General features: G+C 37.7%; 1 protein-coding gene across 1 annotated transcript in view; it reads left to right on the forward strand.

Moving 5' to 3' along the window:
• Positions 1–24,360, forward strand: part of LOC135072104 (disintegrin and metalloproteinase domain-containing protein 11-like) — a 233,334-nt gene that overhangs the window by 114,087 nt on the left and 94,887 nt on the right. The window contains exon 5 of the mRNA XM_063966056.1: positions 11,558–11,704. Within this exon, the coding sequence (XP_063822126.1) occupies positions 11,558–11,704 (147 nt within the window). The remainder of the gene's footprint in view (positions 1–11,557; positions 11,705–24,360) is intronic.

Genomic DNA, 24,360 nt, shown 5'->3' on the forward strand with positions numbered 1-24,360 from the left:
GTCACATCAGATGTATTATTATCTGCTCTGTAAGTTCTCATTAAATTATAGCATTATAGCTTCAATTGACCAGTCTACTCCTGATAAAAGGTCGTTGATATAAAAATATTGTTTTATTATTTTATAGAAATCAGTACTCCGGTCATTCGAATCATTTTTTGTCACATAAATCTGAAGACCATCTTCATAATGTCATCTATGAAGCAAACACGTTTCATCTCATTATAATATTTCTCGGGTTTTCTTGCAGCTGGGAACCTACAAGCAGTTCGTTATTCAGTGAAATATAAATCGAACCTTAACACAAAGCATCAAATATTATAATCGTGCGCGAGTTGTCTCCGTATTATACCGCATGATGAGGTAAGTATACTGTCAGTCTTGTTTCTTTTTCTTTTTCAGGTAGGTATCTTTTTTAATTAAAAAATCTGTGTTCGTTAATCTTTTTTTAGGTCTAGTGATTTCTGTAACTTCCTTTCTAATTGACCTGAGTGGTTATGTTTCTGGGTTTTTAATCATCACCTGATGGTAAGTGTTTACCCGCCGCCCATAGATACCCGCTCCTCGGTGAGTTACAGGTGCGTTGATTGTCTTTAAAGTATTAGAGTCTGCTCTTAAAGGTTTTAGGTCGTATTGGTCCGCAAATACTGCAAACGGCAGTTCATTCCTCGGTTTGGTGTCTGCAAATGGTGATTGTGGATTTTCTGTTTTAAATGGTAACTTTACAAAAATCTATCTACCGCTTCCGTAAAAAAAATGTCCTGAAGCAGTGGTTGGGTTAATACTGGGGAGTGTAAAACTATAAAAGTGCTTTATAAAAGCCTACTTGCAAAAATAAATGAGTTTTATGCCCGTTTTCACCATTAATCCCAAATTTTTAAGTGACCCCTATAAAAACAAAATTCCTGTTATGTATCACCATAGAAGTCACTTACAAATTAGGGATTGATGGTGAAAACGGGCATTAGTCCTTTTGATAGGTCGTCTCTCCCTAAAAATGCAATTTTCGAAAATTATAATATAGTTATGCAAAAATATTGTAACTTTTTGATTTTGAATAAAGCTATAATTTTAAATACAACCATAAGTTATGTAATTTTTCACAAGGTAAAAGTACGTTATCCTTTTTACGAATTTATTTCGATACGAATAGTTCGAGGAAAAACTACGTAAACTACACTTACACGTTGAATGCACGATTAAATCTGAACGCCAATAAGTGGTTATCTGCAATAATACCAAACAGCATGTATTCCTTTACATGTCAACAATGCAATATTCATAATTACAACAACAAGGTGTTTAATATGTTTCGCGGAATAAGTACGCAACGCTCTTTTTTAAGTTTTTCTCAAAACCTATTAAGTGTATTTTAAATATAAATACATAGGCCCCTCACAGACATTTTTAGCTATCTTTTGATGTATAACACATATTTTTAATAATGGTAATAAATTTTTAGGACAGTTTTTTTACGCTCCTGAAAAGTTGGCATTTTTCACTTGCGTACTTATTCCAGGAAGGGTGCGAACTGTTTTGAGCCTGTAAACCTTTTTGGGCTTAGATTTTTATGAAACTGTTTTCCGATATGATGTAGGTTTCAGATTCATTGGAGTATCTCTATATACATTTGCAATAAGAACATTGCAAAAATATAACTATTGAACTAATAAATCTTATTATTATTTGTTCCTATTTACGTTCCCGTGTTTTTAAGTTCACCAAAATAAATATGACAAATGAAAAAACATACCATTAGAGTCCTGACTTTTAATGACAGGCAAGAACTCTATGCAACGGTACGTTACATAAAACTAGTTCTTTCGATACTGGTTTATTTAGAAAACTGTTAGTATTTTAATTATAACACTGCAACATTAACATTTGACAAAAAATGAACATGCGTCCAGAAACCATAACTATTATACTTTTTTTATAAACTAGACGGTAAAATGCGCTACCCAAAAGCTTCATTCACTGTCAGAAAAACGATCCAATGCGAGCCATAAACACGATACGCCCTGTATTTCCTGCAGGATTAACGTTGAAGGCAACGGCTTAGAAACCGCTCCTGCTATGCAAACACTTGGGTAAACGGCGGAGACGGGGCTTTGCAGGCAGCGGCGATGCTAGCTGGTAGCATCGCTCCTATTTTTGATAGTCCAGACCTTCCGAATGTGTTCAACACAATAGTCCAGCGATGGGGGTCGAACCAGCGTTACTTGGATCTCATTTCAGCAGACACCATACCCCCTGTATTTACTGTAGGACTAACCTGCAGGAAATACAGGGGGTATGGTCGAAGGCAACGGCTTAGAAATCGCTTCTGCTATGCAAACACTTGGGTAAGCGGCAGAGACGCAGTTTTATAGGCAGCGGCGATACTAACGGGTTAACATTGGCACTTGGACCGACTAAACTTTGCTAGATGAAGATTTTTATGGGTGAAAATGTGTAAACAAACAGTGACTGTGGCTAGTTTGGTCCGGCGTTTCTTCTCAGCACTTGCCATATCTGGGGGCACGGCAGTGCCCCCACCAAGTCGAGCACGGCCGTACCATCCTTTTCTCGAAGCAATTCAGGCCATTTTCGACCGCCTGTAACTTCGTTGTGGATAAAACTAGAAGGCTGAATTTTCATTAGCTATGCAGGCATTGTAAAGACACGGTATATTTAAAATTTCATTCAATTTGAACCAGTACTTTAAGAATTATAACGGGTCAAAGTTACTTAATTTTGTCACTCACTGACTCACTGACTCACTGACTCACCGATCATCAAAACTCTAAGGCACTTCTAGCAGACCTAGAAGCTTCAAATTTGGAATATAAGTAGTGTTTGGTGTATGAATCAAGGAAAAACTAAAATATTTGGGGGCACGGTAGTGCAACCGCCAAGTCGAGTAAAATTTTTCAATTTCGGTCCAGTTTTCTAGATACATAACTGCTGTCTACAAAATACAAAAAGAAATGAGATTTGGGGGCACGGTAGTGCAACCGCCAAGTCGAGTAAAATTTTTCAATTTCGGTCCAGTTTTCTAGATACATAACTGCTGTCTACAAAATACAAAAAGAAATGAGATCCCATCAAAAACAATACTTGTCAAAAAAACCAAGTCTCGCAACTCAGTTGTTCTATGGTAAAAAGTTGTGAGATCCATGTAATACCAAGTCCAGGCCAGGAAATCTTTAACGTTTTACATAAATAATATATTGACTTGGCCATCGCATGAAAACACGTGTAAATTAAATTATTTAGTGCGATGGCCAAGTCAATAATTTATGTAAAACGTTAAAGATTTCCTGGCCTGGACTTGGTATTACATGGATCTCACAACTTTTTACCGTAGAACAACTGAGTTGCGAGACTTGGTTTTTTTGACAAGTATTGTTTTTGATGGGATTATGTTTGTCTCGAAGCAGTGGTAGGGCCCAAAAGATAAGGAGACATTTAAAGTGCCCCATAAGGGCTAACTTTTTTTTATTTACTGTATTTTGACGTTCATAAGTGCCACTAGTGGTCTAAATTGAATAAAATATTTTTAATTTTGATTTTAGAATAATCAAATAGTTTAACAGTTGACGTTGAAAAATCGCAAATGAATGGGAAAAAAATAGCGAAATTCGCATTCTTGAGTAAGCCCTTTTCAGGACACTTAGGTATAAAGGTCACAAACATAGCTTAACCAGGCCTGTTCATCTCCGCGAGTTTACATCGAAAACAAAACACGCACGATGGCCCACCTACAGGATACTATTCGACAAGGCCTCACATACGAGCGAACATTGATTCACGCACGCGCATTCTTGTGTATGATGGAAGAAAATAAAGAAAATGGTGTACTAAATACTGTGCAGTATTTAACTGCCTAATAATAATAAAAACACAGAATGTACTTTTTTAAGTTGCCTCAAGACACTGAGAGGTAAATAAGTAGTTAATATTATTCATGATAATTCATGCTAAATCATGTATTTCCTCCGCCATTTTCCGCAGTTTGGCACCTCACGTCACAACATTTTACCGAAGTCAGCCCTATTGCTTCGGCGCAGTGCCGATCACTGACGTTTGTCAACAAAATGGTGCTTGACTCTTGAGACAAGCTAATTTACACCATATTGTTAATGACATTGAGCATACGTTTTTTTAAATACCTTCGCGAAGTAAAACTTCTGTACGTAGTACTTATTATTTTTCTGTGGCTTAACTCACCATCTACCGATTTTATTGACACTAAAACAAAGTAAAATGAGTTTGTATTAATTCTACCTCTTTCAGTGTTCTCTTATAAGTGTTACTGGACTTTCTTTGTTTGAACTTAGCTTTTTTACTATGTAACCTACACAGCTACGCGTTAGCTACGGTTAAAATCAATGCAAACGCATAAAGTAGCATCATTTGCCAACTCGCTATCTATCCAGCCCTAGCCTTACGGTGATCGTAAAACAGCATCGGCGCTGCCTGAAGTAAGTCGTAGCACTCCATGGCTCGGAAATTACAGGCTCTATGCGTTTTATGGCTTGTGTTTTTAAATTAACGCATGTTGGGGGGACACGCTAAAACCTTTTGCGTGTGTTAGGGTCTGACTAGACTTTAGATATAAATTAAAAGGCGGACTGTATTTCATAGGTGTAATGATTAAATATATCGCTAGTTCGCGCCTACGTGGGAGGGCCGCGTCTGACACCGGTGGCGATCGTGAGGCTGAGTGGGCGTCGGGCACGTACGGAGTGTGCCGGCGCCTCGCGCGGAGACGATGATGGCCGATCGATGTCGATGAAGCCCGAGGACCCGAGAAGCGCCAACAGCGTGTTTTGAATCTGTTGGGATATAATACAAAAATATTCTACACCCTGTATATTTTTTAATAAAAATGAACAGTTATTACCGCAAGTGGGTAGGTAGGTATATCAAAATGCATATACACTCGGCATCAAATTAATCGCACCTCCCGCGACAAGCACTTATCAAATGTATGCATCCCCACTTCCCACCAACATTGGTACCCTTTGAAAGCTTAGTTCTAAACTTCATTTCATTAAAGGAAAGGTTTTTACCCCAAAAATGTGTCTTTACAAAAGAGTCACTTCTTCAAAAAATAGGTAGTTACGCTATAGCCATTTTTTATGACTATAAAACTGTAAAGTTGGGATTAATCGCTATCCATCTGTTAAAGAGGACAAGTGAGATCTTTATTTGGTTTTATAACCATAAAAATTGGTCTAATTGATCCCAGAGGTGAGCCCAAAGTGAGGTCTATTTTCAAGTCACATTTATGGTATATTATGTTAATCATTTATTTAGAAATAAAATGTATTTTTATTTAAGGATATTTATTGGGCTTTCAAATAACACCAATATTGTTGGGGTACCATGATTGTGCCAGAAGAAAATCTTTAAAGTTCGCGTCGCGGAAGGTGCGGTTTATTTGATGTTGAGTGTAGTAAAAATAATATACAGGGTGTGTAGAATTAACAGATAATGTTTACCGTAAATGTGTCAAAACGCACACTTTATTCTTCTGTCGTGTGGGTTGTATTAGCACCTGAGATTACCAGTCTGGTATCAGACTTTATGAGTCTGACATGGCTCTATCACAAGAAATATAGTGCCTACAAAGCGCGGAAATATTTCTGTCATCATCATCATATCAGCCATAGGCCTCCCCCAGATTTTCCATATTGACCGGTTAGTAGCGGCTTGCATAGACCTTATACAGAAGTTCATAGTTGCACAGCGCGGCAGCGTGCTATAGAGAGGGCTCGGTGTTTCTTTACGAGATCGAACATTTCTGTGTGAATAAATAATGAACATACGAATGCTCTATATTACGGAGATTGACTCTATCTCGGTACCTTCAACATTGTTTCGCTTTTCAATAAAAAATAGCTAGGTTTATTCAAATCACTAAAGTCGGAGACAGTCCGGAACGTAAATGTTATTCGCTTTATTTGCTTTCAAGATTGTTGCGTTTTTAACACTAAACTTTAATGACAAATGATTGTGAGCCTTAACGCAAAAAGAGGGATACCGAAAGAATTTGTGTAATATTTGATGTTGAACTCATTTGTAACTTCATTAAGCTTATTACTAAATGAAGCACCGGTACCTACTTAAGATCTTAAGAAATTGTTGATTCCATTCCTTAAATTACTTCTCGCCCCGTAAGCCCGAAATCTATGCAATTAATAGGTATCAGTTAAACTTGGCTCTTTGATGTATCTTTAATTAAAAAGCCATTGTTGTCTCCGAGTGGGGCTCAATGGATCTCTGTCATTAGTCCATGAGGGGTTGATTTAGGGGGTGCTGCTTACTAATCGTGTGGTTGCGATGGTGTCTGATCTCTGCTTCTATTGTGGGGAACGGGGATTCATATCAGACGGGGAGACGTATCAGGGGGTCTACTCCGAAACGCTGTTTACGTAGTTCCGGATCTATCTGACACCGTCGCTCGCGCTGGCATCTCGCTTTGCGTGATAGGGATAGCAACATTCGAAACTTCGGATCGTTTTTCGGAGTAACCCCGCAGATCGTGGCCCTGACGTCAGACGTCTTGAACCTCCAAAAGCAACTCACGTGGCTCATTGTCATTGGTGCTGAAAGGAAAGAATTAAAAAAGACATAGCCTAGGGAACTACCACTCTGTCTAAATGATTTTTCCACTTTTTTGTATCTGACATAGTCATTATCATCAGGTTCAGTCGGACCGAATCAACAGTACAACGAAGTCCGTGACTTCCAAAGTATAGGCATTGTAATTTACAGAATCAAACACGGTAGATTTTGCCTTCCAATATTCTGGGACAGCTATAGGTATATTATGTTTATTTTACTGTGCATATTTAGAGCCTAAAAAGGAGTTCCAAGTCTAAAGAGATACTTTCTACTAGCTCCCGGGACGTTGCAGTACAAAATTATGGTGTCAAATCAAACCGCTATTCTCTGACTTTGATTGGAGTAACGTTGTGTGATTGTTGTCAGCCACATAGCCTAGTAATTTTCTATCTGGAGTTACAAAGCCGGCGGTTGCGGTTTCGATGTCCTTATGATGCAAATAATAGCGTTATGACTGACGGACCCATATTATCTCTGGTTGCCCTTTAATTAACAGATAATTGAACCTGTGAGTCTTACATGATTATATCTACAAGTTACGTTCTAGTCACCATGCTATACATATAAGTACTTATAAATGAGAGAATTATAAAATCTTATGCTTAGAGAGAGTGAGACTTTTGCGTACGTTCCCCATGAAAGCATAAAGTCATTGCTAAGAAAACTATTTTTATTGCATCGTTCGTTCGTTTCAGCCAAATGACGTCCACTGCTGGACAAAGGCCTCCCCCAAGGTTTTCCACAATGAACGGTCCTGCGCTGCCCGCATCCAGGCTCTTCCCGCGACCTTTACCAGATCGTCGGTCCACCTAGTAGGAGGCCTGCCCACGCTACGTTTTCCAGCCCGTGGTCGCCACTCGTCTACTCGTCAACTTTCCTGCCCCAACGGCCATCGTCTCTACGAGCTATGTGCCCCGCCCACTGCCACTTGATTTTAGCAATTCTGCGAGCTATGTCGGTTACTTTGGTTCTCCTACGGATCTCCTCATTTCTGATTCGATCACGCAGGGAAACTCCGAGCATAGCCCGCTCCATCGCCCTTTGGGTGACCTTGAGCCTTCTTATGAGGCCCATAGTAAGCGACCACGTTTCGGATCCATATGTCAACACTGGCAACACACACTGCTCGAAGACTTTCGTCTTGAGACACTGCGGTATTTCGGACATGAGTATATGGCGAAGCTTCCCTAACGCTGCCCATCCGAGTTGGATTCGACGATTGACCTCTTTCTCGAAGTTGGACCTACCTAACTGGACTGTTTGTCCCAGGTATACATAATTGTCGACAACTTCGAGTGTAGAGTCTCCAACCTTCAGAGGAGTGGGTGCAACACGGACATTTTATTGCATACTACAATTAAACTGCATTTTTTTATATATCTCATTTCTTTTATTTATAACTTACTAAAATTCAACACAGCACCTCTAATATTGAGAGCCCGTTTATTGAGAGTGTGGATCAATTTAATAGAAATAAAGTCATAAACGAGCAATCTTAATATAGGTAATTATATTATTATTATGATTTAATAATGAAGTTAAATTGATAACACCCTGTATTCACAACATCAAGAGTCACCTTTCAATTATTTTGAACGACAAAAACATCGTCAAGATCAGAGCAAAGAGGCTTCAACCTTGAAGGCTGAGGGCGGCGCTTGAGTTACGAAACACGTGTAAAAAGTCTGATAGCGCCAAGTTATTTCATTAAAATACGCTAATTAGATTACAAATTCATTTAAGTAATAAAGACGAAATCGCGAATATTAAGGATAACAAACAAACAAATGAAGGTCAAAAAACAAGAAGTTTCTTAAAAATTTGATGCTCAATTGTTAGTCGCGCAATAAAATGACTTGTGAACCAGATGTTAGTTTTTAGCCTAGGCGCAGACCACCGACTTTTAGTTGGCCGATAGTTGGGCCCGATTCTAATATGTATGAAGAATCGGCCGATATCAAATCGGTGTAATGTCAAAGTCAAAGTCAAAATTTCTTTATTTGTTTAGACTAATAAATAGTTCTTACAAATCGTCATTTTGCTCTTAAGGAGCCTCTACATGTCTCATAATCTTTTTACCCTACCAGCGCTTCGAGACCAACATTTGGCAAGTGCAGAGTAGAAGCGCCGCAACAAACTCAGTCACCACTGTCTGCCGGTCAATATAAATAAATATAAATAGTAGTAGTAGGTACTTTCGATTCAGGAGCAGTTCACTAAATTTACCATGCATTCTTGTATGGTGTATCATAAGAATGGGTATACAAGATTGCGAGGTATATTAAACAAGGTAGTGGTGCTAATATCTAGACTTACATATTAAGGTACTTGTAGAAATGACTCGCATACATAAATTTGAATAACTTGGATTGACCAGTCCCCGAAAGCAGCGCCTGTTCACAGACATGACGAGTGAACCAGCCATCGCTTCACTCGACCATATTAGAGGGAATGTAACGACCCGCCTCACTACGACGATTAAAAACCCGACCCAACTATCAGCCAGCTAAAAATCTGTGGTTTGCGCCTAGGCTAAGGTTCGTACCAACGGCAATCCAGTTTCCTGCATTACTCGACACCGCTAGACTGGACTGTAGTGTGAACATACACACATTGCGTGTTTGAAATTGAAATTCCAAATTCAAACGGATCGGTTTTTTGCGGGACACTGCAACCAAGATGTTCGTGTGAAAGTGAAACATGAGTCCGCACAAAACAGTCCTACAAAAAACGGGATGAGTCCGTGAGAACTTGTTCGATAACAATTTTTTCCAAAGCGACTTTGTAGAGCATTCGTTTCGAACGCAAACGAAAGCAAACCGAAATTAAAAGAACGAAACACCCACGACAAGTTGCTAAGAATAAAATAAAATACAGCTATCTGTTTCTAAGAAACAATTTCATAGCTTGCGAGATAATTGCATGACATCGAAATATGCATTAGCGACTGCATTGCTTGGCAGAAGTAAGTTAGCAATTAACTCAGTCAGAGAGCTCGTTCCTGGAATTTTAAACGTAAATAAGTGTATCAGATGCAAACGTCGGGGCGAAATGAGAATACTGAAGTCCCGTTTTGTAACGAGAATACAATTATAATGCTCTTCTTTGTTTAAAAACTAGCGCTAAATACAGGTATATTTTAATGTATTCTACTGTTGAGAAAATACAAGCTTAAAGAAGTTTATTTTCTATAGTAATTAGGGACAGAATATCAAGCTAAAATGGTGATATCTATTTGTATTGTAACTCGCTGAGGAAATAATGATGAAAGAAGTTTTCAAACCGTTTGAATTAATCGTTTCGGAGCTTATTCAAAACAAACAAACAATCAAATCTGCAATGTCCTCTTTAAAATTGTAGTGGAGACTTTATTAAACACTGAATTATTTAATATTGAAATATTTGAAATAATTCAGTGTTTAATTAAGGTTTATGCAAAAATTTGGCCCTCACAAAGTTTGCCCAAAGCAACATCTCTATAATAAAAGCTGGATACGGGCAAATTATATTATTGGACGAAAGAAGTTCTTTCATTGGTTCTCCATTCATCGGGGCCCATTCGGTTACTTGTTCAGTTCGGTCCCTGTGTATAGCAAAAAGTATGGTACCTACCTAATTGCTATCAAGGCTTTTACATTGGGCCACGGCATGAGCGAATAGCAGAGGAATATATTTTTTTGTAAAAAGCTTTATTCAATCGTACACTCATATATTTAAAATCAAGACACTTATTTTTCGCTTACACAATTATCCAATCCAGATACTTATTTACCACGCACTCAGACAGATCTTGATGCAGAATGAGCCAATTTATAAATACGAGTACCTACCGGAGTTAGAATTAATAAGAAACTGATTTATATCAAATTTTGTCACGACCACGTACTTATAAATGAAACTGTACAAAGTAGTCTCAAGCATTCTTAGCACTACAACAATTCCTAGCTTATAAAACTTCACTACCCACTTTGTTTCCCGTTACCAACTATCTCAAGTACTTACCTACTTCCAAATTGTCAATTTACCGCCTGTTTCATGGGCCACCCTCACCCGAAAAGACGATACTCGTGAATGACAAATTAGAAGGTCTGCTAGAGCATAAAATTGCCTCCTCGCATTATTTATTGAATTTGAGTGTTTTTTTAACGCCGGCCGCCATTACGGGCAAGCACCCGCCATCTTGGAGCTTACACGGAGTGACACAAAACATAATTGGGCTAAAAGAGGGAAAAATGCTCGCGAAAATAAGATTTTAATAAATTGTTCACTTATCAAATATTTCTCTGATAAAGTAGAAGGAAATTAACAGTCCCGAAAAAAATATTGGTGATTAATGATGTTTTAAATTTTTATATGATTTCAGTTTGGACTTTGATAAGGTACAATGAATATTTTTCGGAGTTCTATTTCGCTCTACAAATACCGAAAATTTTCATCATTATTAGTACCTATGTGAGACGGTGAAATCGAAGTTTTTAGAAAGTAATTTCGATAATAATGGTTAATGAGGTCGGTGGCCTGAACGACTCAATAAGAAAACCTTCAGCTTACACAGAAAATAGATTCTTTCATCTCTAATGCTACCTAACTCCTAATAAATTACATGCTGAGTATCTTTCACCGTCTCTAAAAGTCATAAGAGTCATAAATTTTTTGCAATTAGGCTGATAAAAATCGTTTTTACACGTCTGAATCCTCTGAATTGGTGTCTTGTGGGAGATTTATAAGCGGTAGGTATCATCAAAAAAATTCAACTGTTATTTTTCTGTAATACCCATGATTCGCTTGGATGCGGATTGCGGGCGGTGCAGGACCGGTCTTTGTGGAAATCCTTGGGGGAGGCGAGGCCTTTGTCCAGCAGTGAAAGTCATTCGGCTGAAACAAACCCATGATTACTCTTACCTCTTAGATATAAAATCAATAATCCTTCATTTGTCAACAGGAGATCGAGCACTGCTACTACCACGGCACTGTCAAGGACTACCCCGGAGCCTCCGCCGCCTTCCACACCTGCAACGGGGTGTCTGGCGTCATCCACATCGGCAACGAGACCTTCGTCATCCACCCCTTCTACGGCGGCGATCTATCGGTCAGTGATGCATGTCCTTTTTGATATTACCTAATGATAGACGTTCCATCAAAAAAAGCAGCGTATTCACTAGAAGACATCAAGTTCAGAGTTTGATACGCTAGACCAGCGGTTCCCGAATGGTGGTCCGCGGAACCCAGGGGTTCCGTGGAAAGGCCGCAAGGGTTCCGTAAAAAATATTATCCCACGTTTCGTGACCGACGTTGTTCGCTCGCACCGACTTGTTTACGCACAAGGGAGGGGCAGGGCGTGCGGGCGGAGTAGTACGGGGGTTCCGCTAGCAAAAGTATAATCAATTAGGGTTCCTTGGCAAAACAAATTGGGAAACCCTGCGCTAGACTCTAGCGCTCTCCTAGACGTTTCATTGTCCATTTTAGCCAATGTAAGACCTTCGTCATCCTCCCCTTCTACGGAGGCGATCTATCGGTCAGTGATGCACGTCCTTTTACCTAATGATAGACGTTCCATCATTCCAAAATAATCACTAGGAGACGTTACAGAGTTTTATGCGCTAGAGGTGGTATTTGTCCACCTTAGCCAAAGTCATCAATCCCTTCTATGGCGGCAATCTATCAGTCAGTGAGCATGTCTTTTTCGATGATGACGTTCCATCATATGAAAAAACAGCGTAATTACAAGGAGATATTTCAGAGTTTGTTGCGCTAGACTCTAGCGCTTTCCTAGACGTTACGTTCCATTGTCCATTTTAGCCAAAGTAAGACCTTCGTCGATCTATCGGTCAGTGATGCATGTCCTTTTTGGTGATAGACGTTTCATCGTATCAAAAAACAGCGTAATTACAAGGAGATATTTCAAAGTTTGTTGCGCTAGACTATAGCGCTCTCCTAGACGTTCCATTGTCCATTTTAGCCAAAGTAAGACCTTCGTCGATCGACGGCGATCTAATCGGTCAGTGATGCATGTCCTTTTTGATGATAGACGTTCCATTTGTCCAAAATAAGCAGCGTATTCACTAGGAGACATTTCTGGTATTGATGCGCTAGAGCAGGGTTTTTCAAAGTGGGATACGCGAACCACTAGGGGTTCGCCATTCGACGGTTTTCCAAAATTACCCCTAAAATTGACTGCATTTGCGACAAGAGACGTGCTTGTTTCTTTATATTAAGATATTTATTTGGCAATTTATTGAAATTAAAACCTTTTTTTTTTAATAGTCAATTTTATTATTTTCTTTGGGGGGATGGAGAAATGTCTTCTAGTGAGAACGAAGCTCTAATATTATAAGTCAATGATACGTCTTTGTTTAATTTATATTTTACTGAATCTGATGGAACGTCTAGCTATTTCTTAAGCGGCAACTTACGTGTACTTACTTATTTACGAGCGGCAAGTTGATAACATATTGGTGAATTTCCCAAACATACGGCAATATAACGGTCAGTGGTGAATTCCAAATTTTAACACAGCCTAAGTTACGTAAACGTTGTATCGCAATTTAAAACAGACTTGTCCCGGTTCAGATGAAGGATGGCCGCCGTTACAGCTCTCGCCACCTGCAATTACCGTCATCGCTTCTGGTTAGCGCCGAGATTAAGTGTTCGTGTTTTAGGCAGATTATCTTGCTGTCATTTCTTAATTACTTGGAATGGTTCATCTGCATACTTATCAATTCTTTGAGGTTCAGAAAGACAGATTGGTTAAATTCAGCATGGTAGAAGAATTAAAGAGATTTGCTGTTTATTGATTGATTGATCGAATTTCATCGGACAATCATAAGAAATAACGAACGTATTCCAATTCGTCGCTTGTCTCTCTAACTGACGTAACTGACATTTAGCAAAATTTTCAGGCGATTAGACAAATCGATTCGTCTTGCAAAATTGATCAAGATGGTGTAGATAACTCAGTTTCGAAAAAAAATTCAGATACGTCAGTTAGAGAGGCAAGCGACGAATTGTCATTGTAAGGGTTGATGACTGGGTAATGAAATCGAAATTCTATTTAGTCCGTCAGACAGATAATTAGAAAATATTAGACTCATATTTTTTAATTTTTTCCATAATCGAATAATTACAGTATTGAGTTGAAATGTCGCGTGACGTCACTTTTGAGTAAAAATTCTTCTCAAGCGTGACGTATCGCATCATTTCAACTCGATGTAGCACTGTTATTATTTAATTATGAAAGGAAATAAAAAATATGAGTCTAATATTTTCTAATTATCTGTCTGACGGACAAATAATTGAAATGTTGTCATCTTGCCTATTGTAAAGGATTTTTTTTTTTTTCAATTTAGTAAATTAATAAAAACTTCAGTGTTTAAAAATGCACAAAAAAATATTACCTATAACGTATTTTTCATCTTATAAGGTCCTCTTAACGAAATCAATCAGCTCTTTCACTCTTACCAGCTTCCAAAGGTAAGTGAAAGAGACGAATTGTTCAGAGTAGGGCTTCCATGTCCTGAGGCGGCAGATGAGCGATGGGGTCGTTAGAGCCCTCGTCACCTGAAATTACCATTACTGGTTAGAGTTAAGATTGGCCGAGGTTTTGTACGTGTCCTTTTGGGCTGTATTTGTAAGCTAGGCGATTAATTTAGTTCTACTTTTACTAAAGGGTAACCTAAATGGCTGTTTCTTAGTTACTAAAAACAAGTAAAGTCAACGGTTTGTTTCATATTATATAAGATAGAAAGATAGAACGTACTTTATTATACACCACACAGGATAAGAAATATACCAAAAGACACGGCTCAATTTAGGCGGTCTTATCGCTATATATCATCTCTTCCAGACAATCTAGAGGACATTATTTTGTTGAAATTAAAAACACCACTCTGACAAGAGTGTACCGACTGAGAAGAAGAAGAAAAACATGGGGCGTGAAGTGTAAGGTTTATTCAGGCTTCATCATTTTCTATTCAATTAGTGAAACTAAGGACCTTAGAAATAATTAGTCTAAAACCTCTTGAGAAGCCAGCAAAAGTTTACCTGAGTGTTTTCTTTCATTATTCAAACTATTTGACTGAAATGTACTTCCATACAGTTACGTGTTAAGTTTTTTTCTGTCTCGACTTTTTCAAGAAGCAATTTGTTTGCTTTTTCCCTAGTCATCTAGAGTCAGCTCTATTTTCTCCTCTAATACACAATACAGACGAGTCTAAAATTATACAGCAAGGGAAGCTCGTAAAACATTCAACGTGGCGTTTTCACAAAAATAATAATACAAAGTGCACTAATTATCCTGGGAGTATTTATACAAATGGACCCCGAAATTGAGTCTTGGCAAACACTCAGAGAGATTAAGAAAACTTTCTTGTACGGTGCAAAATTATATTTCACTTTGTTGTTTTGCAAGCAAGTCGTTTTGATGTACTTTTAACAAAGGCTTGTATGTATGCTTGTTATTTGTTAAAATTGTGTTACAGTGCGAGTTAAGTACTTAAAATAACTTTATGTTGACATAATGCGCACATAAATAATGTCAAAATTTTATTTAAAATACTTCACAACAAACGTTATGAGTGGTAGTTTGTCTTGCTGCACGTGTACTCTTCTCACTCACAATCCATTAAATAAGTGATGAAGAATTGACCGTAATTTAACTAACAATTTCTCAGTTTCGTACGTCATAAATCTTAGATTTTTAGGGTTCCGTGCTTGCTATGCAAGCTGGTGAACTTTTTTATTTTGATATTAATAGTTGTAGCTACAGTGGAAAAGTGTATTAAGATTATGTCTTGTATGAACCTCAATAACACCATATTTTTTTGACTGGCACAGCATGAAGACAACTTTATTGCGATTTCAACTTCACACGACATGACATTTTTATTTTTAAGCTCGTTTGTCTCATTTATGTACAGGTTGCACAGCCAACTCCTTATTTAATTACTTAAGATCCTTGTCGTCAATCAATTCTAATAAGGAAAATGATTCGCGATAAATCATATTAATAACATTTTCTCGTTTCCAATCACCCCGTTGCCTTAGGAACAGTAATTACATGTGTTAATTATTGTCAAATGAGCGTGATTGTACGCCTCTTGGCTACAGGCTGTAATCAAATTTAGTTCTGCTGCTGGTTTATTGTAATTATGATTATCAGATTGCGACTATTAATTGATATTCCGCCTTATTGCGTATGACTTGTGATACTTACGTAGTATGATTACAAATTAGTAAATCCGTTTCATTCGCAATAATAAAAATATTATTTCGTGCTACGAGAGTAAATAAGTGTTATGTAGAACCACGATCAAAGTTGGGTGTGAAAATGTGAATAAAATGTTGGCTGATTTTTTTAAATTAAAATATCTCTCTACATAACTTACAATTAATAATAACTTGAATCCAGGCTATCGCGAGCTGAATTAACATAGGCTTAGCCTAAAAAGCTTCCTAAGCACCTACACACCTACACAAGCTTAATTGCGGTATAAGCTCAGGTACTTTTTAAAATGTTAATGTTTTTTACATGAAACTGACTTATTTGCCCGTATTCACAAACGATACTTGCTTAATTGAAGCAGCAAAACGAACGCACAGCGTTGAATAGAGCTCGGACATTGGTTCGTGTGTGATCCTGTGCGTCCACGCGCACTGTGAGACCTCATAGTAATATTTGTAAATACGGGCGTTAATTATCCTGACACCCGTTAACGAATTCACGAAGCCGAAAGTTTCCAAATGTAACGTCTAATTACGAGCCGATTGTGCCGGCCGGCACAGCCGGGACATTTGTCGGACGAGATAATCCGGCTTTGTCGTGGGACGGGAATTTACTTGTGATGTGACGAATGAACAGTTGCATCGTTGTGTATTGCGCATCTTGCGACAAGAGTTTTTAAAAGGTTAATGCACAGATTACTAATCTATATCTGTAAAAGCGAAAGGTCACTGACTGACTCACTCACTCATCACGAAATCTCAGAAACTACAAATGCTAGGAGTCTTAAATTTTGCGTGGGGGTTCCCTTTACAACATAAGACGAGATTTTCCAAAATATAACCCCTAAGGTGTTAAAACGGGGTCCACACGTACGAAGTACACGTACTAAGTTATAGCTATAGAATAACCAACATCCATTCTACTCTTTCGACTCTACACACTACATACAACATAGGCATAACTAAAAAGCATGAAACATACCTATTTAAAGTAGGGATAATGTTGGAGACAGAGAGGTGTGCGTGGTAGTTGGTTAAATAAACAATTATAATTATTATAATTATTTTTGGCTGAAATGGATACGGTGGTAGTGAGTTGGGCAGAGTTACTTTAAATCAACACAGCATTGAACGAGGATTATCTTGGTTGTTTTTTTCGACGCCTACGTAGTTATATTAATTAGAGGCTGAACAAAGAATCTGAAGTTTTAAAATATGTACAACTAGACTATAACATAATTTTTCGACATTGTCCACCATATTACTCCATTATGTTTTTCACACCTTACGCTTTTTAGCAAAAGAGTAATAGCTCAAAAACTTTTTAATTTTGCTGACAAAAATTTAATTTTGAACACGTAAATGTACGTTGAAATTGTTGACGTGCAAATAGCTACAAAAAACTTTTTGCACTTAGCACTTTTTGCCCCGGACCCGTTATAACCCTCGGTTTTTGTTATACCTAAAAGGTTCGCTGGTAATCTAAATAATTACGTATACGAGACGCTAAGGGATCACCGCTCCCGCCACTGAAACAACTGCTGTGAATTACAAGAGAAAACGGTTTCCTCTGGTAGTACGTAATGGAAGAATCTTACACATAAAGCAAAATCGTTTGACAGCTTCAATTATGATTGATACGTTCATCTCTATTGATTGAATAAGTTTTTCAGTAGTAACCATTATCTCATCACACCATTCACCGATCGTGCAAATCTGACGTTGTAGTCCGGTAACCATTGAACTACTGGACTAAGCGGCCGTCTGTTTCTTCAGATAAAATAAAATGAAAATTCGTGCAACAATCTGATTGTTCAATAACACTTCACTGCATTCGGCAAGAACATGACATTATCACCTTCCTTTCGAATTCTCTCTGTCCTGTGCTGTGCGCCAACTCCTTTAGAATAAAACACACCTCATCGTAAATTGAGTTAAGGTACAATTACACAAGCTTATTAATAGCACGAAATCATGCCACTATTGAACAATCACTAAGCACTAAGCTCGACATTTTGAGTTATTCGAGCACGCTCGTTTTAAACCGCTGCCAACCGGTCATTGTGGAAGTCATTGGGAGAGGTCTATGTTCAGCAGTGGACGTCCTATGGCTGAAATGATGGTGATGATGATGTTTTAAGCGTGCTAATAAGCGTGGCATTTTATGAGCATGTGTAACTGTATATTTAGCGCAATTCTACTTCTACTCTGTGCTTCAAATCACGAACGTTTAACGTTAAATTGTTAAGCCTTTAATAAACAACCGAATCGCAAATCCCTTTGTACTTACAACACCACTCCAGCCGCATTATTCTGTGACTCTGTAAGACCAATTTATGAGGTCTAAAGCGCCAAATAAATACGCAATAACGACTGAGGCTCATGAGGCTGAGGTTAGGATTATTCCTTAATGACACCGCCTGGGATACGCTCCAGTAATATGTGTTTAATGAGTGACTGATTGCTTTTACTAGGGCTTTTATGCCTTTAAAACTACTTTGATGGCTGTTATTTTATCACCAACAAATCCTTGGGTTGGTAAATTTTGAGGACGCTTTTTGGTATTTGCGAATCATTTTAATTAACAAGTAGTGTTTCGCTCAAATCTAAAAAATACGAGTTTTCTGGCTTCTTTTCTATCTTGAAGGAGATTACATTTTGTATAATTTTACAATATTTACCAAAAAACTTACTTTTAATTTATAATCTTATAAACACTACCTACAGTCAGAATAACGCAAGCCATAATTCATAAAAACAAACTTTAAGTGCAACAAGAGCATAAGTTGAAAAATAACTTTAAAATTTAGTGCTCGCTCATAACTCCAAAGTAATAAAGTGTGTACGCCGAAGAAGACCCGAAACCGCGGCAACTTCCGGGCAGCCGGTGCGTGGTAACTTTACTCGCTCTCGCATCCTGGGAAGTGTGCATGAAATATAGGTACTATCTAAATATATATAACTCAAAGGTGAATGACTGACTGACTGACTGACTGCCTGACATAGTGATCTATAAACGCACAGCCCAAACCATTAGACGGATCGGGCTGAAATTTGGCATGCAGCTAGATGTTATGACGTAGGCATCCGCTAAGAAAGGATTTTATGAAACTTCACCCCTAAAGGGGGTAAAACGGGATACACGCGTACGAAGTCGCGGGCGGCCGCTAGTCAACTAATAAGAATATAGGTTTACCTCTTTAAAGCTCTACTTCCTATTTTATAAGCTCTTAAATGACTCTCAGAAAAACTTTGACTAACTTTTTATTTGCTTAGTGACTGCTTGCACAAATAACACAGCCTTGCACTTTATTATTCGACTAGAAAATGCATAATACTGCATGATCACTAGCTCGGATGAGTTATGTGGGGCTCTCCTTGGCAGAAGGCTGTACTGCACTGTCTCAAATGTCACTAATCACAACACCACAGACCTCAATCTCATTTGACACCTTCAGATGCTGAATATTTGATTTTTTTCTGCTTGTTCTCAATAATAGCCGACACCATCCCAAAACAGTGGAGTTATGCTAGGCCATGGAGACCATTTTGAAGAGTGGTAAGGCAGGTATTTGACCACAATCGCACCTGATGTTAAGTGGGATGCAGTCTAGGATGGTACATATCTGCCCTGTAAGTGCCTATTCACTCTCGCCTTAAAAAAAACCCCAGATTATAGAATATCATTACATTAATAATAATCAATAACCTATCATTTTTGTTACTTCAAATGTAAATTTTATTATTCATCATAAAATGGACCCGAAAATTTATTAATGGGAGCAAAGGACTATTCCAAGGTAGTTCTTGGCCTCATCTATTAAACCCGATTATTACTAAATAAATTAAGCCTTTGAATTGAGATATTGCTTTTACGAATAATGTCGTTAATATACAAATCCTTAGGTTAGTTTGGATTAGAGATTTGGTATAGGTCATTGTAGCCTAGGCATTTAGTAAGTTAAAGGGTCGACTGCTTACTTTGATTAAATTTTAAAAAGGATTAATTATAATATTCTGATGGTCTTCAAATTCATTTAGTTTATCGTTTTATATGAATACTAGCTGTGCCCCCGACTTCGTACGCGTAAAAATAAGTAGTTTGAATGATGCTTCCATGGTATTGGGTGATGTTACACTGGATGATTTTTTTTACCGTGTCGATATTTTTATTTATACCCATGAATATGAACAACTTTCACTATTGGACCAACTCTGAAATCACAATAAAATCAGATATTTTAAATAGGCTATCCTACGCAAAAATATTTTTTCAAATCGGACCACTTGTTCCTGAGATTAGCGCGTTCAAGCAAACAAACCCTTCAGCCTTACAATATTATTATAGATATCTTGAATTAATTTGAAACTGGATAATAATTCCGATTAGATGCCTCCACAAGCATTCTAGAAGGGTCTCCCAATTTTTAATCTTAAGCAAACAGAAGGTATCAACAACTTTGTTGGCTCTTGTTAGAATTTAACGTAAATATTGTTTTTTGAGCTCGGCTATGCCCCCCGATAACATCCGAGTTGTGAGTTGCCTCGTTGTCTCAAACAACTTTGAGTTACGGCAACTTGGTCACGTTTTAACTTTGAAATTGTTTAACTGTTTGACAATCTTTGTTAAGGAGGTCAGACGGTATGGGGATATGGATTTGGAACGTTGAAACCGGAGATAATTTGCCTAAAGGTGTTGAATCAGTGGTAACATTTGTGAGTAATGTACGTCACCGTGGGCCACGGCATATGCTGAGTGGGGTCCCGTTGCAGTGGGCATCTTGTTTGTGAATGGGTGGCACTGCTCAGTTTACTCTTATTTTTATTTTTTCTTCCTTTATTATGTGCCACTGTCATGTCTATGTAATTGCCTGTATTTGTGTGATTTCCATTGTAATAAATGTATATTTCTTTTTTTCTTTCTTTCTTTCTAATGTAATGATGTAAGATTCAAGGTCAAAGCCAAAATTCCTTTATTTGCATGGACTATTAAATCGTAGTACCTATATTAATGAGTATTGATTAAATAGTGCTTACAAATTCGAATGTAATTACATTCAATTTCGACTGTAATACTTTGAAGTAAAGCACAAAAAATAAAAAGGAACTTTAAGCTTCTATAACCATTAATAGTCTATAAAATATACAAAGAACGTGCTTTTTATAATACCAAAGCATAACGCTTCATAAAAAATATTGTATCCAAACTTTATTTTCACCCTTTTATGATAAAACGTTGAAAATCTCATATAAGTGCGCTTTTACGCTTTTTGCATACCAGCAATATTCATTGGCATGGCTATACTTATTATGCTAATTTTGTCAGGAAGCTGCCATAAAATATTGCATCAAAAGCTTTTTATGTGAAATATGTCGTTGTGATCATACACAAATCAACGTAGAATTTTTTTACATGAAAGATATAGCAAATGAACTACCTATTTTCTTTATTTCTAAAAAAATCATTACAACTCTTTTAATATTTGCAAGCAGGCTTTTAAAAAGCGCTTTTACACGTCCCAGTATTCCTTTAACCCTCCACTGTCGTTACAATAAATGGGCCAGTGCTGAGAAGAAGCAGCGCAAGAAATATCCGGGGATTATCTAGCGATCCTCAAAATTTGTCTGAGCCTACGTGGCTCCACCTATCGGCAATGACGTTGTAACTGAGTTTCATCTAAAAGTTCTGAATAACAGCCAGTCACTGCCTCCTACAAGTTACATGATTAATGCTGAGCCTCCTTGCTCAGAAACCGACAGTCATCGCTCGCAGTTGCCAGACTTGAGATGATGAATGTATTTATCAATCGGTTTCGAGTGTGCTTTGTAGGTTTCACTTTGATTCTACAATTAATGGTTGTGACGTCACGGTTTTTCCATTAAGAACGATGCAGTGTTTTGGCTAGTGTCGAAGAAAATACGAGTGTCGATCAATCTTACACTCTGAGTCACTCACTCTTTCGATTACCGACATAATACTATCGATATTTTAATATCAATACAATCGAGAATAGATTGTCAGGCAACTACCATGTTAAACGCTGAATGGAAAAATGATTGAGCATATTGACTTCACTTGTGGTTTGATCTGCTTACATATAAAGTGGGTGTTGTACCTAATAAAATCAGTAGCAGATAAGTAATTCAACAATAATTAGACTCCCTTGATTTGACTTGAAATTCAATTTCAAGATTCCTGTACAAAGTTTTTTGACTTAGACCAAAGTTGAGTACTTTTTTTAGTGAACTCCCATCACACCAATCCGTAGACATACAGTAAAGTTCAGTATGTAATATGGGTTTCTCTTCTTCTTTGAATACATTCCACAAGTTGTTATTTTTTTATTGTCTAAGGCTGAGTTGCACCACCTTATTTTAACCGTAACATTGACAATAACCGGTGCTTTTTGTATGGATATTGACAGATTTTTGACGTTTGTCAAAGTTAAAGTGAGATGGTGCAACTCAGCCTAAGATTACTTACCTATGCGCCTCTGCGTAATTGATATAAATACGTCATATAGGTAAATCTCATGTTATTTATACATGAAAACAAGACCTTTACCTCGTACTAGTGCCTACCTAACCAATCAGGGGAAATAATTAATTATACATACAAGAGGCCCTTAGCATTGTCCCGGCGCAACCTTCGTCACGCACGTCATAATTAATCATTTTGAATAATTAAAATGTTAATTGAACGATTGTGAAGAATCGGCCGCGTTCTTGCGGGAACCTACACCGTAATTTGTCATGGGGTCTTTATCTGCTTGTAAAAATGCCATTGATAAGTATGTCATACTTTGCGCTTTGTTTACCTACTTATTCTGTTTACTTACTCTTTCTGCATGACCCGTAGATGACTGGCAGAGAATGCCATCCGGCATTAAGTCCGCCACAGTGCATTGTTTGTATGTGTGCTAAAAGTTTAAATAAATAAACTTATGTGTATTTAACCTGAAATCATTTAATAATAAGAATTTACCCAGTTTCCACCAAGACGAAGCGGAAAGATTTGTTTTGAATAATCAATCAAATTTCACTATTTCCATTTCTCTTCTCCGCTCCGCACAGCTCCACTACGCGCCGTGCCGCCGCCACTGTCAAATTCTATAGAAAAATTTTGACAGCCGTCACTTCTCTGTCCCGCTCCACCTAAATGAAAACAAGGCCTTAAAATATTTCAGTGACTGACTGAAAACCACCACACGGGTGGAACCGCGGGTTTTAAGTGATTTAAGCAATTGTTTTATTCGTTCACATAGGTAATTGCAATAAGCTTAATTATCTTTCTTAGACCATTGTACCATCGGCAACACTGTTAACTATCCATTGCATGTCATGTCGTCTCGTTCTATCGCAAAGAATCACTATTTGTTGAGATCGAGAGCAAAAACGGAAATGGATAGTTAACAGTGTGGCCGTGGTACATGCTGTCTTACCCGAAAAACCTTCGCTTCTCTATTTACGAAAAATTAAAATATTTACGAGTAGATTAATGTCGATTAGCCCCAATCGAAGGGTCCACCGAAGCATATTATTGTACAGATAATTTCTGGGATATTTGCAAAAGCAATTTGTACGTCTAGAAAGTTGGTCTGAAACTTATCTAGGTAGTTTGGAAGTTTGGTTTCGCTGTAAATATTTAGAAGTTGGTAAACTAGATAATATACATACAGTCGTGACAGACCGCTGTTGCTGCGTAGTTTTTTTATATTAAAAAAATAAAGATTAATGCTGAAATCATTGGAATTAAAGTATATGCATGCACAATCATACAAATCTTATTACAGTAATTAATTTGTGAAAATTCTTGTGCTAATCAAAGTCCTAAAGTGACAAATGACAAATGCTACATACTCGTAGCTGTCAAAAATTTACTCTTTTATGTTCATCATCATCATCTCAGCCATAGGACGTCCACTGCTGAACATAGGCCTACCCGGTTGGTAGCGGCCTGCGTCCAGCGCCTTCCTGCTACCTTTATGATGTCGTCGGTCCACCTTGTGGGTGGACGTCCACGCTGCGTTTTCCGGTACGCGGCCTCCACTCCAGAACCTTGCTGCCCCATCGGCCATCTCTTTTATGTTATTTTCACATATTGAAAAGAATTTCAGCATAATTAGGACTCTTTTTAAGCGATAAAGCATTTATAAATTTTTATTTCCTTTTGAAACTTGCTAAATATCTATAAATACTAATTCTAAACGTCCAGGTTGAATTGCCACAATCTCATTATTACAAATATCACCGGCGTAGTTTATCGCAGTAATCCGATGTTTAGGGCATTGCGATTATGGCACGGATTACAACGCTACAATGGCTGGAACGCAAACGCTACATTACGTGACATTGCAACCGTTATTGATTTGATTAGAGGTTGTTTGTTTTGAATGCAGTTGGGGTTTGCAGGTGTTGCAATATTGAAACACAAATGTTCCAGGGGAAATAATTTATTAGAACTACAAGTATAATAATTTAATTAACAAGAAAGAACGCAATGGGACACATAAAGCACACAAAACA

The sequence above is a fragment of the Ostrinia nubilalis genome, chromosome 5, assembly GCF_963855985.1.
Source record: "Ostrinia nubilalis chromosome 5, ilOstNubi1.1, whole genome shotgun sequence".
Classification (NCBI taxonomy): domain Eukaryota; kingdom Metazoa; phylum Arthropoda; class Insecta; order Lepidoptera; family Crambidae; genus Ostrinia; species Ostrinia nubilalis.